The 17,690-nt window shown below is 42.3% G+C and overlaps 1 protein-coding gene across 2 annotated transcripts; it reads left to right on the forward strand.

Moving 5' to 3' along the window:
- The first annotated feature begins 5,339 nt into the window (after positions 1 to 5,339).
- NAA10 (N(alpha)-acetyltransferase 10, NatA catalytic subunit) lies at positions 5,340 to 17,111 on the forward strand. Of its 2 annotated transcripts, none has more exons than XM_015812249.1 (8): positions 5,340 to 5,453; positions 6,320 to 6,418; positions 7,455 to 7,513; positions 10,269 to 10,314; positions 11,342 to 11,457; positions 12,560 to 12,604; positions 15,140 to 15,224; positions 16,750 to 17,111. In XM_015812249.1, exons 1-8 carry the CDS (start codon positions 5,433 to 5,435, stop codon positions 16,999 to 17,001), a joined length of 723 nt encoding a protein of 240 aa, XP_015667735.1. In that variant the 5' UTR covers positions 5,340 to 5,432; the 3' UTR covers positions 17,002 to 17,111. The 2 variants fall into 2 exon arrangements, with proteins under 2 accessions (XP_015667735.1, XP_015667736.1); XM_015812250.1 differs by lacking the exon at positions 5,340 to 5,453 and adding an exon at positions 6,034 to 6,129.
- The last annotated feature ends 579 nt before the right edge of the window (positions 17,112 to 17,690 follow it).

Raw genomic sequence — 17,690 nt, forward strand, 5'->3', positions numbered from 1 at the left:
CTTAATGAACTTTGCTTGTTTTTAATGTATTTATAAGCATGATCATTTCTCATTTATTTGACAAATTCAAGTTTTCAGAGTACTTCAGACATCTTTTCTTGCTGCAGTCTTCACAACAGTGCTCTATTATTGGTCTGATACTGTAAATTGAGGAGAAAGAAAAAGTTCTAAGCCTCAGAGTGGCTTGCTAAAATCATAGTCTAAAACAGTGGTTCTCAACCTTTTTAATGCCGCGACCCCAACCGGCCGTAAGTCGAGGACTAAACCGGTCGTAAGTCGAGGACTACCCAACCGGTCGTAAGTCGAGGACTTTCCCTGCCCGAGAGCGCCGCACAGGCGTGGTTCCGCCCCCTGCGCTGGGCGAGGCGTAACTGGCAAGCAGCAGAGACGGAGCAGGCCGACCACCAGCTGGCCCAGCCCAAGGGAGGTAAGGCACCCACCGGAAAAGGGGAAAAAAATGGCGGACAAAAAAAATGGCGGACAGCCTTGCTTGGCGACCCCCATGAAATGGTCGATCGACCCCAAATGGGGTCCCGACCCACAGGTTGAGAACCACTGGTCTAAAACGTATGACGGTGGTAGGATTTCTCTAACTGGGCGATTTCCTTCTATTTTAACTTCCTAATATGTAATCTTTAAGATCAGGGCTTCGGTCTCATTAAAATCAGCAATTTATTCCTTTGAAAAAACTATCACATTGCACAGTTTGTAACTTATTTCTAATAATAAAAATTGAATTTTTGAAAACAAGGTCTAGTAGTTGCTCTATTACCTACTGCTTCTCAAAACAAAGGAATTGCATATGAAATGAATTTTAAACGTTCAAGGAATCTTCCTTTTTGGAAACCAGGGAAGGGAGCGTACAGATTAAGCGGGCTGTTTGTAAGAAACTTGTATACATGCATCTTGATATGTACAAGGGCCATTCACTCGGCTTGTATTTGAATTTGGATGAAATAGTTTGCAGGTATTTTCAGTGCATGCAAATATGACGACTTGATTAAACTATGAATTGCAACCTGGCACATAAAGGGTCATCCAGATGTCAAAACAAGATTCATTTATAGTCTCCACCATGCTCTCCCTGAGTTCAAAACTTGGCAAGTAACTGCAGTGTGTTCTGCAGCTGTAGTAGAATAGCTGCTATTCACTATACTAGAACAGGCTTCACATGATTGCCCTCTTCTGGAAACAGAAGGAACTATTATTGATCAAATTTACACTCTTGTTCAACAAGTGTTTTCTAAAGAGGCCCATAAAATCTGTACTGTACTAATTCCCTAGCAACATAATGCATTTTTAATTGTTCTTTTTAAACCTAAAGAAAACAAACAGTTGTTTGATAGCAACAAAGCTTCCAGATGAAGCTTCTATTAGAGAATAATCCTGCCTCACTCATAGATTTGGAAAAAAAAACACCCCAACAACCTTGCCTCTCCTTGTAAGTTTCCGTGTTTTCACACTGTAACTGCTTCCAAATGTATCATTTCATTTCCCTGCTGAAGTTTGTGTTCAGAGTTTAGAAATGCAGAAGGTGTGGAGGGAAAGGAGGAAAGGGGGGATGAAGTCTGAGATTGTAGTTTTTTGGCTTCTATTCTAATTTTGCTCAGGGACAAAGTGATTGAACTGACTTTACAACCTTTGGAAAGCAACATACAGGGAGAGTCCTCAACTTACGACTACAATTGGAATTAGAATTTCCATTACTAAGCAAGGTTGTTGAAGTGAGTCAGGCCCAATTTTACCAGCGTTTTTGCCACAATTGTGTTGAGCTCTATTCTATTCTAAACCTTTCTGAAAGGATTATTGAATTTGCATTTCTAAAAGCTGGCCTCTGCCTAGGGGTTGGGGCTGATTTCTGGGGGCTGGTTTCTGTCTTTTTAAAGATCTTCTCCTTTATTCCTTTGGGGAAATATATTCTGCCTTTTTAATATTTCCCAAAATATTTCTTTCTCTGAATTCTTCCCACAGTTGTTAAGCGAATCATGCTGTCCTTAAGTGAATATGGCTCCCCCTCATTGATTTTGAGGTTGCCAATGGCAATCACATGACCTGGAATGCTGCAACTCTCGTAAATACAAGCCGGTTGCTAAGGGCTGGATGCTGGGACAGTCGTAAGTGCAAGGACCAGTCCTAAGTAACATTTTTCCACTGCTGTTGTAACTTTGAAAGGTCAATAAACAAATGATATAAATCGAGAACTACCTGGAGTGCATCTTTCCCAAGAGATCCTCAGAAGAGACTTTAGTGTTTGGGCAGGTAAACGTATGAAAAACAGTTGCTGGAATTGGGTATGTCTAGTTCAGGGGTAGGCAACCTTGACTCTTTTATGACTCATGGACTTCAACTCCCAGAATTCCTGAGCCAGTTATGCTCAGGAGTTGAAGTCCATGAGTCATAAAAGAGCCAAGGTTGCCTACCCCTGATCTAGTTAAATGAAGAGAAGGACGAGGGGTGACATGATAGCAGCCTTCCAGTATCTCAGGGATTTCCACAAAGAAGAGGGAGTCAAGCAATTCTCCAAAGCATCTGAGGGCAAAACAAGAAGCAACGGATGGAAACTAATCAAAGAGAGAAGCAATCTGGAACTGAGGAGAAATTTCCTGACAGAATACTTAACCAGTGGAACAACCTGCCTTCAGAAGCTGTGAATGCTCCAACATTGGAAGTTTTTAAGAAGAGACTGGACAGCCATTTGTCTGAAATGGTATAGGGTTTCCTGCTTGAGCAGGGGGTTGGACTAGAAGACCTCCAAGGTCCCTTCCAACCCCATGATTGGAGGATTTAGGTCCAATCATGAGGATGCTGCAATGGTCATAAGTGTGAGAAATGGTCATAAGTCACTTTTATCAGTGCTATTGTAACTTCAAAGAGTCACTAAATGAACTGTTGTAAGTTGAGGACTACCTGTCTGGCCTTGCATCGGAGATGAAAGAATTTGCAGAGGATCCAAATGATTTTTTTTTTATTTTCTGGCCTTTCCAGTTCCTGGAACCTTTTTTTTTCTTTTTTCTTTTTTACTGCAAGGCTGTTCCCATGATAAACTGTTTGCCAACTCTTCAACCAGATAAGATTTGTGAGTTATCGTGCTTTAATTAACTTTTTTGCAAACAACAATAATGACAGTGGCACAGATCTCTTAAAATTCAAAGCACAGGGCAGGAATTACTCAGGGAAACGGATGCCAAGAAAATCTGGGTGTCAAGTTTGAATTGGTACAGCTAAATGGTGTCATCTACCAACAGAGATGTCTGGAGATGAAGAAAGCTGCATCCATCCATCCAGCCAGCCATCCATCCATCACATATAGGAACTGCTCATCTTCATAGAGTGACTCTGGGTGATAAATTTTTATGTCTTACAAGTAAGACATAGAAACATAAAAACTATACAAATACAGATCAAAACAATGAAGGAGAATATTTATAGCTCAGGGTTGAAATGAGGGGTCCTTGGTGCTCTTTGAGCTTGCTTGTTTTCTTGCAGACATTTCATTACCCTAACTAGGTAACACCATCAGTGCTGGTCAGAACAAAACACAAATAAAATATTTAAAATTCAGAATTAAAAGGCAGGGGGAGGGGCTTCAAGTGATTAACCAGCCCCATGGCTGCATGCACCTCTCTGGGTCCCAAGCTAGTTGGTAAGCTGGGTCTTCAGACATTTCTAGAATGCCAGGAGAGTGGGGGCCTGCTACACCCAGAGTGGGGGGAATGTTCCAAATGATGGGGGCAATGACAGAGAAAGATCTCTTCCTGGACCCTGTCAGCTAAAATTGTTTAATAATTGATGGGGTCCACAGCATGCCTGACCAGGTGAGATGGGCCAATGTAATGGAGTGAAGGAGGCTCTGTAGATAATCTGGCCCTTTGACACGAAAGGCTTAAAAGATCATAACCAAACTGTAAGGTCCCAGTACCTTACATGAACTTGAGATACCATATCAATCTAATCAGATAACCCAAGCGGAGATTTCTTGATCAAGCAGCACTTTATTTGATCAAATCAAGCAGCTGGGTGGCCAACAATCTGGAACGCTGGCAGAGTTACGTCCAGAGTTACTTAGAAAGTTGGTAGCATTGCTTTATAAACTTTGTTAGCCAATGAAAATCAGATAACAGAGCCATTACATCATAAGAAAGACATCAATCTTTCCTGTACACTCCCTTATTCCCTCCTTCAGTATATCACATCCATGTACGTTTCCCACGCTTGCATGAGATTTCTCTGGTGCAAAAACCAATTACAAAAAGTAAGAAAGCAACAGTTTAGACTAAACAATTTCCCTTTGTTCCAGAACCCTTCAAAACCTTGAAGCAAACCAGCACCCAATGCAGCTTGAGCAAATATATCGACAAGATGCCAGACTCAGAGCGGCTGAACTAGGGACTAATTATATCCTTTTTTGCAAATGGATCTGAGGCTCAAAATTGTGATCTTTAGAGAATACGAATTGTGAAGTTATTTCATTTCTATCCTGTTTTCATTCAAGAGCACAACCTGGTGCGTAGATTGCCTTTATCTCTTTTCCCCCACAACCTTGTGAGACAGCTTGGACCGAGAAAGGATATGTCTGCCCAAAAGGAGCTTCTTGTCATAATTTCAAGCATGTTGTAAAAACAAAAGCGGTAATGTTATAGATTTGTTATTTGCTGAGATTACGCCCTTTTCTTTGGTCTGTTGAGCAAGTCTCTAAATTCATTTCTGAATTTAACCACTCACAAATCCATAGCCTCACTTTTTCACTGCCAAAGTTTCCTTATATATCATTCAATTTCTGCTTGCGAAGGATTGGTTTTAACTCAGGGGTAGTCAACCTTGGCTCTTTTATGACTCGTGGACTTCAACTCCCAGAATTCCTGAGCCAGAACAGCTGGCTCAGGAATTCTGGGATTTGAAGTCCACGAGTCATAAAAGAGCCAAGGTTGACTACCCCTGGTTTAACTGATAATCAAAGCACTTCTGGGAGGAATGAATTTGTCTGTGTCCCCCCCCCCCATCATTTATTTTCTTGAGTCCAAAGGGGCGGGGACAATGCAAGACTTTCCTAACCTGGACACGGGGGAAGAACCAATCGAATAGAATCATAGATGAATTAAAAATAAGACTCCACGAACCGGGAAAGAGGGTGGGAAGAAGAGTAAGCCGCGTACTCATTGGTCAGCATGACCAGTTCTAGACAAGCTCCGATTGGATACTGAGGACGCCTTCCTTAGGCAGGGTTTTCTTAATTGGAGAAGAGGGTGGTACAATCATCAGAATTTTTGTCGGGGTTGGCTAGTGGCCTGTCCTTCTCTGCCCCGGTATTGGCTGCGTAGCGGAGACGAGCACGTTCTTTCCCTCCTCCCACCTACTCACGTCTTTTTCCCGGGGCAACGTACCTTGATGATCGTAGCTAGCGCGTGAGCCGAGGAAGGGTCGCTGCTGTCACTATGAATATCCGGAATGCGCGGGTTCGAGTCTGGGACTGGCAGAAGGGGGTGGGGGGAGGCGGGATGGGTTCAGGAGGTGCGCTGGGGTGAAAACGGGAAAAGGCGTCAGCCCTTTGCTTTGAGGTAAAGGCTACGTAGAGAAGGCCATTGTTCAATCCTTCTACCTCCTTAGTTAATTAAGCTGAAAGAGTGGGAAGCTCTTTCCCTCCCCCCTAATTATCGCTGGGCAATTTTTTTGCTGAAGGGCTTCAGTCAATCAGTTCCAGATTGTTGCGGGATATTAACTGAACATTTAAAAGTTGGTTCTTCTGCTAGGTAGGCCTACCCAGATTCTGCGTTGGTAGCCAGCAACCTTGTAGTGTACACACAGCTGCGCTTTTCGATCCAGAGTTGATCCAGAGCCTCGCAGGAGTTGATAGCTGCAAGGATCGGAGTGGAACCTTCCTTGTGAGGAGCAGTATATCCTTGGTTGTTTAGGACTTCCTTGCAACTTATATGTCTTATCTGGCACCTGAATATTTCCTGACCAAAGTTAAATGCTGGATAAAATAGACAGTATTTGGTATATACCACGTAAATTTTTTTTTTTTTTACTATTACAGTTCATAGCTGGAGACGGCCATTATTGCAATCGGTTTGATCCAAAGAGATCATTGTAATCAATGGGCAAGTTTCTGTTCCTAAAGTCAGCACTCTGGTAGGTTTAGAAAAACAAGGCTGGAAATAGACACACCTTACTGAATGGCCGACTTTTTGGCCCTATGCTATATTGCCTCTGATTGCAGAAATTCCAGTCATTTATTTGAGCAAGAGCAGGCTCCTCTTGTGGGAATGAAATGCTGCCTCTTTTTTCTGTCTCAATATTTATTCCTTTTTTTCACTATCAGCCCGAGGACCTGATGAACATGCAACATTGCAATCTCCTTTGCCTGCCAGAGAATTATCAGATGAAATACTATTTTTATCATGGACTCTCCTGGCCACAGGTGATTCCTTTAGTTTTACATCTATATTCCTATTCAGTAACAACATTTGTGAAGAATGTGAAAGCTCAAAGTTGAGCCTCATCTCAAAGGGGCCTGGTGGAAGTTTCTTCTACACAATATTTTCCTTTGCCCTGTCTTTATTTGACTTGGCATTGGGAACTGATACAGTACAGGTAGCCCTTGACGTTTACAACAGTTTGTTTAGTGACCAAAATTACAGTGACACTGAAAAAAGTGACTTATGACTGTTTTTCACACTTATGACCATTGCAGCATCCCCATGGTCATGTGATCAAAATTCCCACGCTTGGCAACTCAAATGTATGATTGTTGCAGTAGCTTGGGGTCATGTGATCACTTGCGATCTTCCACCAAGCAAAGTCAATGAGGAAGCCAGATTCACTTAACAACTGGCAAGAAAGGTCGTAAAATGGCAAAATTCACTTAACAACTGTTTCACTTAGCAACAGAAATTTTGGGCTCAATTGTGCTCATAAGTTGAGGACTACCTGTAGCAAGTAATGCCTCTTCAGAGAACTATTCTGATCCAGGCTTTCCAGGTTTTCTAAGTATATATGTGTTCTCCCTCAGCTTCAATCTGCCATGCCTGTTCCAACTTTCAGATGGCCATTGTTTTCAGTAAGCTGTGTAGCAGAGTTTATTGATGACAATACTTTACTGAATCCTCAGAATTCCTCTTGGCTCTTTGATCATAAACACAAGTATTTCATATTTTAACCTTGGAAATTATTCTTTTATTTAGCTAGGTGTACCCTTAGTGATATGGGAATAGTTGACAGGAAGGAATTTCAAGTGAACTAATTTTATGAAAGGCTACAAATGTAATAATATATATGTGTAGAATATTTAGATTATGATTATTTAGCAAGTATATTACTAGTAATCCAAAAAAGTCAAATGTTAAGCTGGCTAGTTTGACTTCTCTATGAAAAAGCAGTAATATGGATGATTTCCTTTGGTTTCTGGATTCTTTTCCAAGGCCTTGTATGTCTAACCTCCTGGTTGCTCTCTCCAGCTCTCCTACATTGCTGAAGATGAGAATGGCAAGATTGTGGGCTACGTGCTAGCTAAAATGTGAGTATGTGCCCTGATTGGATGAGTTTAATGAGTGTGTACTGTAGATAAACACGTTTACAATCTTTTATGCTGCAGCAGTGAAAGGTTTCAAGCTATTATACATTGTGTATATTTGTGTGGGTGTATTCAAATTCTAAAGCTGCATAACCTCATTTTCTTCTTACTGATGACTAGTCATGAGCTTGAAGATGGAAGGGATTTTAAGAATGAATGAAATATTGCAAGAGTAGATTACAGGAAGATCACAAAACAGTTACATTTGTTTTTTTAACAATCCCCAGGTCTTCTAGGTCCTAGGACACTCATTACAGTTTTACTAGATCTTTCTTGATTAATAAGGAGAGCTGAAGATTTAGAGAAGAATGTATAGATAAATGGAGTGATGTATGGAATGGAGATGAATTTGATTGTACTCTAGGAGGCACTGATAAGTTGTTAATGTTGAGTATGCTTCCTAGGAATAAAGGGGAAAGTTTCTTTTTTCTTCTCCTTTTTTGAGGATTTTTTTCTTCTACATTTTAAAATATTTTTTCTGTTTTTGTATTAGGTTCTTGTATTATTTGGGCTTGGTTGTTTGCTTAGGTACAGGTAATCCTCGACATACAACTGTAGTTAAGCTCAGTATTGCGGTTGTAAATTATGCCAGGTGTTAAATGGGTCACCATGTGATCACATCTGATTTTGCAAGGGTTTTTTTTTTTTTGGGTGGTGGTGGTCATTAAGTGAATGTGGTGGTTGTAATGCAGATATTGTGGTTGTTGGATGAATTTATTGTTTATGGTGGGCATTTTTTGTTGGAAACTGGAAATATATGGATTCCGGCAAAAATTGTTGTAAATTGTGGTCATGTGATCGTGAGATGCTGCAAACACCCATTAATACAGGCCAGTTGCCAAGTGCCCAAAATGCAGTCATGTGACTATGGGTTGCCCCCATTGCTTTTGGAACTTCAAATCCAGGTTATAAATCATCCTGGAGAGGTCTGTTGTAACTTCAAATGGTCGCTAACTGACCAGTCGTAAATTGAGGACTACCGGTATGCAAAGTGGTCAGGATAGACCTTTTTCTGAAGGAGTTGTGCTGCTGAAAATAACCTAGGAAGAAGTTAATGAAAGCAAGGGATGGCAGAGGAGAAGCAAAGAGCAGTCAAATGTTGATTTCTCATTATAAGAAATGCATTCATTTAATTGTAAACTTGCTTCCCATTAGCTAATTAAAGGATAAGGAATTGATGGACTTCCAGTGTTACAGCTCACGGCATCTCCCATTATTGGCTATCCTGCTGGGAAACGACACTCTTCAGCCTGAGTTGATTTAGCACTCCAAGGGCCAATAGAGCAATTTCTAGTATTTCTGTATTATAGCTTTTACGCATTTCAACTGGCGGAAGCATAATTTTGTTTTGTTATTTCAGAATGAATACACTAAATAACTTTAAGCATAAAGATTTGGAGCTTCTATTATAATATATTGACAAAGGACAAGAAGAAGCTACAGGGAACTATATCCTCATTTGGCAAACAAACTGTCATAAGATATAATTAAAATTATAACTTGGTATAATTTAAAAGATGAAAGAATCCAAGAATCTGCTCTTAGTTGTTAAAGAAATCCTAAGACTCCCTTTTAGATGAAATAGCTGAAATCCCATAATTGCTCTTGTGATGTGAAAGTCCTGAGGCAGAAAAAGGTGCAGAGTAAGATCTCAGCTTGTATTTTAGGCACAGCTCTGTTTTACCTAGATCAGTGGTTCTCAACCTGTGGGTCGGGACCCCATTTGGGGTCGATCGACCATTTCACGGGGGTCGCCAAGCAAGGCTATTTTTTTTGCCTGCCATTTTTTTTGTCCGCCATTTTTTCCCCCTTTTCCGGCGGGTGCCTTACCTCCCTTGGGCTGGGCCAGCTGGTGGTCGGCCTGCTCCGTCTCTGCCGCTTGCCAGCTACGCCTCGGCCGGTGCAGGGGGCGGAACCACGCATGCGCGGCGCTTCCGGGCAGGGAAAGTCCTCGACTTACGACTGGTTGGGTAGTCCTCGACTTACGACCGGTTTAGTCCTCGACTTATGACCGGTTGGGGTCACGGCATTAAAAAGGTTGAGAACCACTGACCTAGATGTTTCCCCACAAACTTGTGGAATTCATTCTTGTATCAGGCATCCAGGAATTGTTGTTCGCTTCATCTGAACCTGTGTTTTGATAAACTATGTGTGTGTATTTGACTCTTTCTTGGCTTTCAGTCTCTATGTGTGCTTTGAGCTGTAAGAAACAGATGAGTACAAAAAGAGAACAAGATGGTATTTCAAACAATGAATCTTGCTCCTTCAAGATATGGCATGGAGGATAAGATTTTCAAGGTTTATTAACAATCCTGGCTGTATAAGACCCCTAGCATCAGAGGCAGGGTACCTATCAGTACCAGTTGCTGGGTGGCCTCATAGCCTGCTTGAGAGATTCCTATTGACTCTGGCTTGGCTACAGTGGAAACAAAATGCTGAAATAAATGAGTCTTTGATATTGCTGCTGTTATGTTCTGAGGGCTGGGCTCTCACAGGAGCCATATGGGCGGTTATTTGTTTTTTTATTTAATATACAGTCTTAAGCAGCCTTCCCAAATTGGAGCTTTGCAGTTGTATAGGGCTACACTTTCTATCCTAATGAGGGGAGTTACAGTCTCACAAATAAAAGAGACTACCATAACCATAGTTATGTCTGGGATTTGTGTGTGGCTAAGCTAATTTTTACTGTTGTTTCTAGGGAGGAAGACCCTGATGATGTCCCCCATGGACACATCACATCTCTGGTAATATTTCTTTACCTTCCACTCCCCCCCCTCCCCCTGTTATAACTTTGAGATGGGTCAGGTATTTGAACTAAATCGAAAGCATTGGATTAGAGCAGACATGTCAAACACAAGGCCCGGGGGCCGGATGCGGCCCGCGAAGTGGTTTCATGTGGCCCGCGAAGCCATCCTGGAAACAGTGAGGGAACGGCCCCCTCTGCCTTGGCCCTGGCCCAGGCCAGCCGGGAGCTAATGTACAATTTTGTGGTGGCCATCTATGCTGAAACGCATCAGTCTTAGCTCCATAAGCCCCCCCCGCATGGCCTGAGAGGAACAGTGAGGCTCCTCCAGTGGATCACGCCTTGGCGCTTTCCCCGGTCCCACCCCCTTCTGCCAGAGACCCCCACTCCTGCCCAGGCCCCCACAGGCACCCTTCACGCGAACGATGTAGAGCTGGCCACACCCACCCAGTAGGCCACACCCACTTCATCCATGCCCACCCAGTAGGCCACACCCACCCTGGCCACACCCACCCGGCCCCCTGAGGGCAACCGCAATGCTGATGCGGCCCTCAATGAAATTGAGTGACACCCCTGGATTAGAGAGAAGGCATATCCTCTGCTGGGATCAAGATGGAATCCTTCAAAAGAAATTCTGAAATAGTTGCAGAGATGGTCCTGAGAGCCGGTCCCTGAGGCTTAACTCACTGTTGAGTAATGACTGAGGCTCTTTTTTTCTCTGTGAGTACAATTGCACAGAAAGAAGTTGTTTAATTGCTGACAATCAAGTTAGTACCTGATGGACCTCCTTGATAGATAATGGAGGTTAGGAGAAGCTTAACCTTTGTTAAGTCAGATCACTATGATCTGCAGCCATATTTGTACCTTAGTATGATGCTGGCAAATGCCTCCCCCAAATAAGGATAAGCTTAGACACAAGTGGTATCAGGATCCTATACTGAGTTAGATCAGTTTGTAAAATCTTCCATTGGCTTTCTTTTTTTTTATGAAATAAGCAATAATCTTCATTGCTGTTCCTCTTTTGGTAGGCAGTCAAGCGTTCCCACCGTCGCTTAGGGCTGGCTCAAAAGCTGATGGACCAGGCTTCCCGAGCCATGATTGAGAACTTCAATGCTAAGTATGTCTCACTGCATGTTCGCAAGAGGTGAGTTTTCCCGTTGCCTGTCAGATTTATTTGCAGTACCCTTCTTAAAAAAAGGCAAGCCTAAACTTACATTGTTACCATATAATTGTAATTGTGTTCAGAAAGGTAGGACTTCCATTTTTTATCACCTCTCCCAACATCTGAAGATTTTAGAATGAGTGACTCACACAAAATCCATGCATTGTATTCATTTGCACATTGTCAAATTGGATAAGAGCTTCCTACATAAATTCAGTATTTGCGGAGAGACATGTCTGAACAAACTGACATGCAGATACGGTTGTGGCATAACTTTGTGACACAATAGTCTGTCTGCACAATAGTCTGTCTGCACTCTCTCTTCCGTGGTCTTCAGGAGCCCATCTGTCTTTTACCACTATGTTGTTTTTAACTCAGTGCCATTACTATTTTCAGTAGAATTTGAATTATTCGGATTCAGTGCTTGTTCTTGGCACGCTCTGACCACACTGGCATTTGTGGCTCTTGATACTTAAATTGGATATAAATGTAATATCCACCAAAAGATTGATATAGGTTGAAAGAGGTCTGTTCTCCTTAGATGTGGCCATAAAAGAGGAAAAACAATTGGGAGTTGGTGGATAAACACATGGAAAACTTTGTCTCTATTACATAAGCAAAACTCTGCTGGATTATGCCAGGACCCATTCAGTCCAGCATTTTGGGTTACACACTGTGTATGAAGGTGAAGCTGGGAAACTTAACAGCAGGGATAGGAAATCACCAGTTAGCTTCTAAGCAGCTTACATTTAGGGTATGTTTCCTGTGATTGAGTGAATAGTAAGCTTCATGACTAGTAGCTATTAATAGACCAATTCTGTGTAAATGTTAGTCCTCTTTTAAAACCATCTGCATTTGTCATTAGTCTCTCATCTGAGAGCAGCAATTTCAAATTTTAATAATAGCAGTAAAAAGAAATAACTTATAGGACCCATTTTATGGGTCTTGCATGTCCCTACCCTTAGTTTCTGTGGATGATTTCAGGTTCATGATGATCTTAATCCAAAAACAGGGATCAGTCCAATTTTGTCATTTTTCTTGATTTACGGTATATAACTTGCATTTTCTCTCTTCCATCTTTCAGTAATCGAGCTGCATTACACCTTTATTCCAACACGCTCAATTTCCAGTGAGTACAACAAGAGTGGGGGGGCATGGTGAAAGAGTTGTTTGATGTTAGAACATTGTTGGAAATGGGACTTTTCATCTTTTAACTGGATTGCAAAAGACACTGAGTAGCTCTGAAGGGGTAAGAGTCTCTCAGACTAATTACTTTGCAAACTTGTGAGTTCCTTGTTGCTCTCATAGGAATGAGAGTATGTGGGACTATATGGGATGGGAATTACAGGAGATATAATACATATTAAGTTTAGGAGATATTCTATGTTTTTAACATGGTTGATCCCATGCAAAGGCCTTGCTTAGGAGAAGGTTTTATTTGGGCAATATGCTGATCTCCTTTATGTATACCTGAACACACATCTTTGTTTGTTTTGTAGTACTAACAGGAATTGTATGGATTAAAATACCTGGATTTCTAAAACCCAGGGTTTTTTAATGCTGAGAAAACATAACACAAACAAGGAACAACTTTTAAAATAAGCATCATCCTAAAACCTGCCAAACATTTTTTTCTCACTGCCTGAAAACACTTGCCGTCCGAACATTTGTAAATCTTCTCAGAGTATTACTGTCTAGTCCAGTGATGGCGAACCTTTTAGAGACAGAGTGCCCAAAAACCGCCCCTGCCCCCGCTCCTCCTCCCGTCCTGCCCGCAGGGCCACGCACTGCCTCCATGGCCCGCTGCAGCAGATCACCCAGGCAGCCCTGCAGCACCATGGCAGCCATGCCCCCTGCCCACACCCCGCAGCATCATCTGCACGCTATGGGGTGCGAGGGCGGAGTCTTGTCCCTGTTGCCCGGCTATGTCCTTGGCTGTGCTGCTCTGTGTGGGCCGCACCTGGGGGCGACTCTTCTCCAGGGGGGCTGCAGGTGAGGGGGCCGTGGGGGGAGGCGGGGCTGGGACGACGGCACGCGTGCCCACAGAGAGGGCTCCGAGTGCCGCCTCTGGCATGCGTGCCATAGGTTCGCCACCACTGGTCTAGTCCATTGTTGGCAAACCTTTTAGAGACCGAGTGCCCAAACTGCAACCCAAAACCCCCTTATTTAACGCAAAGTGCCAACACGGCAATTTAACCTGAATACTGAGGTTTTCGTTTAGAAAAAAACAACTCATACATTAACATCTTTTGTCTTAAAAGAAAAACACAATAACAAAGCTTTCAATGATACAAACAACTTTTTATTTATTGAAAGGTAAAAGTTTTCCTTTGGCATGCTTTTGAACAATTAATGTGATTTTTGCTGTTGTATGCGTGCTGATAATTTGTCTAACCTTGGCTCATACTTTGTAAGTTTGAGAGCAACACATGCAGCACTTAGGTCATCTGTTAGTCTGTTTCTGGTGTCAGATTTGATATAATTTAAAGCTGAAAACAGCTGCTCACAAACACAAGATGATCCAAACAAAGTAAGGAAAGCAATCCCAAGTGCTTTCATTGACTTAAAATTATTTGGCAAAGAATTCCATACTTTAAGGATTTCATTTTCAGAATTAACTGTGCTGTCCTTTGTCATCCTTGTTTTTGCAGGATTGCTCTCAATAAGAGCGAGGCTCCATTTTCGCCAGGAAGGGGCTTGGGAAATGGCTTTTTCCTGGCAAAAACAAGCCTCCGAGCTCTGATGCTGGCGGAGTGAGGCAGCAGAGGCCAGAGCAGACCCTTCCCCATCTCCCCTCGCTTTCCCAAAGCCTCCCTTCACTAACCTCCTTTTCAGCTCTGTTATCCACCACCGCGTGCAAGGCAACAAAAGAAGCTGTGGGTCTACTGGTTAAAAAAAAAAAAGTTCAACCAGACCTTCCAACTTTGCAAGTTCTTTTTTTTTCACGAGAAGTTGGAAGGTCAGATTGATGGGGGTTTTTTAGTCCCACAAAATTTCTTTTGTTGCCCTGCACGCGGAGCCAAAGCGCGCCTCGCTCTTATTGAGAGCAATCCTGCGAAAACAAGGATGACAAAGGACTTTAGCCCAACGGAGATCTGGCAGAGACTGCAAGCTCTTTGGCTAAGTTTTCACAGGAAAAAGCCATTTCTCAAGCCCCTTCCTGGCCAAAACAAGCCTCCGGAGCAAGCACACCTCGTTCTTCTTAAGAGCAATCCTGCGCTTGCTTCGGAGGCTTGTTTTGGCTAGGAAGGGGCTTGAGAAATGGCTTTTTCCTGCAAAAACTTAGCCAAAGAGCGAGGCGCGCGTGCCCACAGAGAGGGCTCTGAGTGCCCCCTCTGGCACGCATGCCATAAGTTCGCCACCACTGGTCTAGTCATTTACCTTTTGAATATTCCAAGGATATAAATGCTTTCTCTCAGTAATACTTAAAACAACCCTGTAGTGTTGTAGTACTTAAAACAACCCTGTAGCCCAGAATTGTCTAGTATAGGAAGGAGTCTGAGCTTGTAAGAGAGCACATTGCGTTTGAGTACATGGGTATAAACCTGGGGCTTTGCAGCTTATATTTCTCTGTATTCTATTGTTCTGAGTGAGCAGAGAGGAGAGGAGATTATGGAAACTTGCTTTTTTTTTTAAGAGGAAACTCGTTTGTTCTTTCCCATAGGATCAGTGAAGTAGAGCCTAAATACTATGCTGATGGGGAGGATGCATATGCTATGAAGCGTGATTTAACACAGATGGCAGAGGAGGTGAGCACAGATTCTATTGGTGGACATATGCTGGAGAACATGGCCTTGTTATCCTAAGTCTGAGACTGCTGTTGCTAGCTACAATGGCCCTACCACGCAATTCAGAATCACCAACTTGTGCAGATATGGATGGGTAGCCAGCCTGCCTTCTGGCAGGAACAAAAGCTTTATTAAAAAAATCAGAACAAATGCTGAACTAAATTTGCCTTGATGACAGCCCAAATACCTCTGAGTAAGCTATTCCTTGATAGTCAAATTCTCAATAATCTGAAAATGAGCTGAACAATTTAGAAAGGGATATTTGCATGAAAGCTGTAGCATCTAGCTGTTTTTCTTTCACCTTGAGCTACATTTGATATATTTTGGAAATGCCTTACTGGTTTGTAAAAATGGTTAAGGGCTCCCTTGAGTTGATTTTTATTCCTGTTGACTAAAGGGAAGCATTCATGCAAGTTGTTTGCTAATAATAGTACAGGTAGACATATGACCACAGTTGAGCCCAAAATTTCTGTTGTTAAACAAGACAGTTGCTAAATGAGTTTTGCCCCATTTTATGACTTTTCTTGCCACAGTTAAATGAATTGTTAAGTTAGTAACACAGTTAAGTGAATCTGGCTTCCCCTTTGTCTTTGCTTGTCAGAAGATTGCAAAAGATAAATCACATCAGACCAGGAAACTGCAACTGTCATAAATATGAGTCAGTTGTCAAGCATCTGAATTTTGATCATGTGACCATGGGAATGCTGCTGTCATAAATATGAAAACGGTTATAAGTCACTTTTTCAGTGCTGTTGTAACTTCTAATGGTCACTAAGTGAATAGTTGTAAGTCGAGGACTACCAGTAGTGGATTTTATTCGGGATTTTTTTTTTTCAACTTTGCTGTATACACTGAGAAAGCTTTGGGATTTCTCAGACATGTGCTAACCATGACCAATCTTGCTTTGCTTTTTGTAATACCATGCAAAGTTAGTCTTGACTTAGAATCTAAAATGACAAAGAGACATGTGGCACCTTAAAAGCTAGCAAAACTATTGTGGCATAAACATTTGTGATCTATAGTATCCTATTAAAGAAGCAGAATCGTGCACAGAGTTTCATCTCAGTTTTTTATTCTGTCTTGTTAAAATGGGGAAAGAAAACCATGTCCTGTTTTGTTTTGCCCCTCTTGCTATTAGGGGAACTAAGGCCAAACGATTGACCTTAGACCAGCACACCTGCGCATTCGTCATCAAGTTTTTTTAGAACCTTACCATGCCTTTCTGTGAAAATGCTGGCTGGCTGCAGAATTGTAAACAGGAACAAATAACATTGAAAGCAGTCCCCATGGCTGCTTCTCAGATTTTGGCATTCTGTTTATCCTGAAGTATACCATAACAAGATTACCCCTGGAGGCAACATGAGGTTAATAATATGGATGTATTTTTTGTTGCTGATTCCATGTGTCTAAGAACTGTATAATCATACCTCTCTAATGCCATCCTTGGATAGAACACTGTACTCAAACAAGCATCTCTTCTTGACAGCTGCGGAGGCAGGTGGAATTGAAAGAGAAGGGAAAGCATTCTGTGCTGGGCTCCATTGAGAACAAGGGCAGTGATCACAAGACTAACCATGTGGGTGACTGTTGCCGGGATGACAGATGCCCAGGGACCCTTGTGGGCACTGGACCTGGAGCTGAAGACAGTGGGGACAGCAAGGACGTCAGTGAGGTCAGTGAGGCTACAGAGAGCACAGATATCAAGGACAGCTCAGAGGCCTCTGACTCTGCCTCCTAGCAAGGTCTTTGGCTGTGCTCTTCACTTTCCAGCGATTGGACTCGTGTCCTGTCCTTGGCCAGGGGTTGGACCGCTACAGATGGATTGGAAATAAAACTTTTGGAACCAGGTGTCTTGTGTTGTGGCTTGTGAAGTAGAAGTCGCCTTGAAAGCTGTGGATGTGTATATGTGTCTGCCTTGGGTCATTCCCTATCCCCTTTCTTCTTCTCTAGTTAATCAATCCCTCTAGTCAAGGGTTGCCACCTTTTATAGTAGTTATTGCCATTTATTGCCAGAGTCTCCTCACGGTGGGAAGGTGGCAAACAAATTTAATAAATTTAAAAACTCTTGCAGAGGTGAGTGAAAAATGACTTGTGCAAATTCTTCTGCTATCTTAGTGTATGCACCTTTCACCAGTGGAAAAGCTTTCAGCTGCATGGTGGGCAGTGGGTAAAAAACATTTGCAGGAAATGGGGTGAAAAAGGTGCTGTATCTGCTTAATCCCCTATTGCAACTAGAAACCTAAAGGATAGTGGCCAGTGCTTACAGTAAAGTGGGTGGGGTGAGTGGGAGGTCAGCTTTGTATATGTCCCACAGATGGAATTCACAAGTAGGGTAAATCTTCAAAACTTGTTCACTTTATAAGCAATAAATGAAAGAGAACATTTGTAAACTTAAATGTGTTTCTTAACACAAAAGAGGGCTTTTCT

Source organism: Protobothrops mucrosquamatus, unplaced genomic scaffold (assembly GCF_001527695.2).
Source record: "Protobothrops mucrosquamatus isolate PMUCROS unplaced genomic scaffold, P.Mucros_1.0 scaffold76, whole genome shotgun sequence".
Taxonomy (NCBI): Eukaryota; Metazoa; Chordata; class Lepidosauria; order Squamata; family Viperidae; genus Protobothrops; species Protobothrops mucrosquamatus.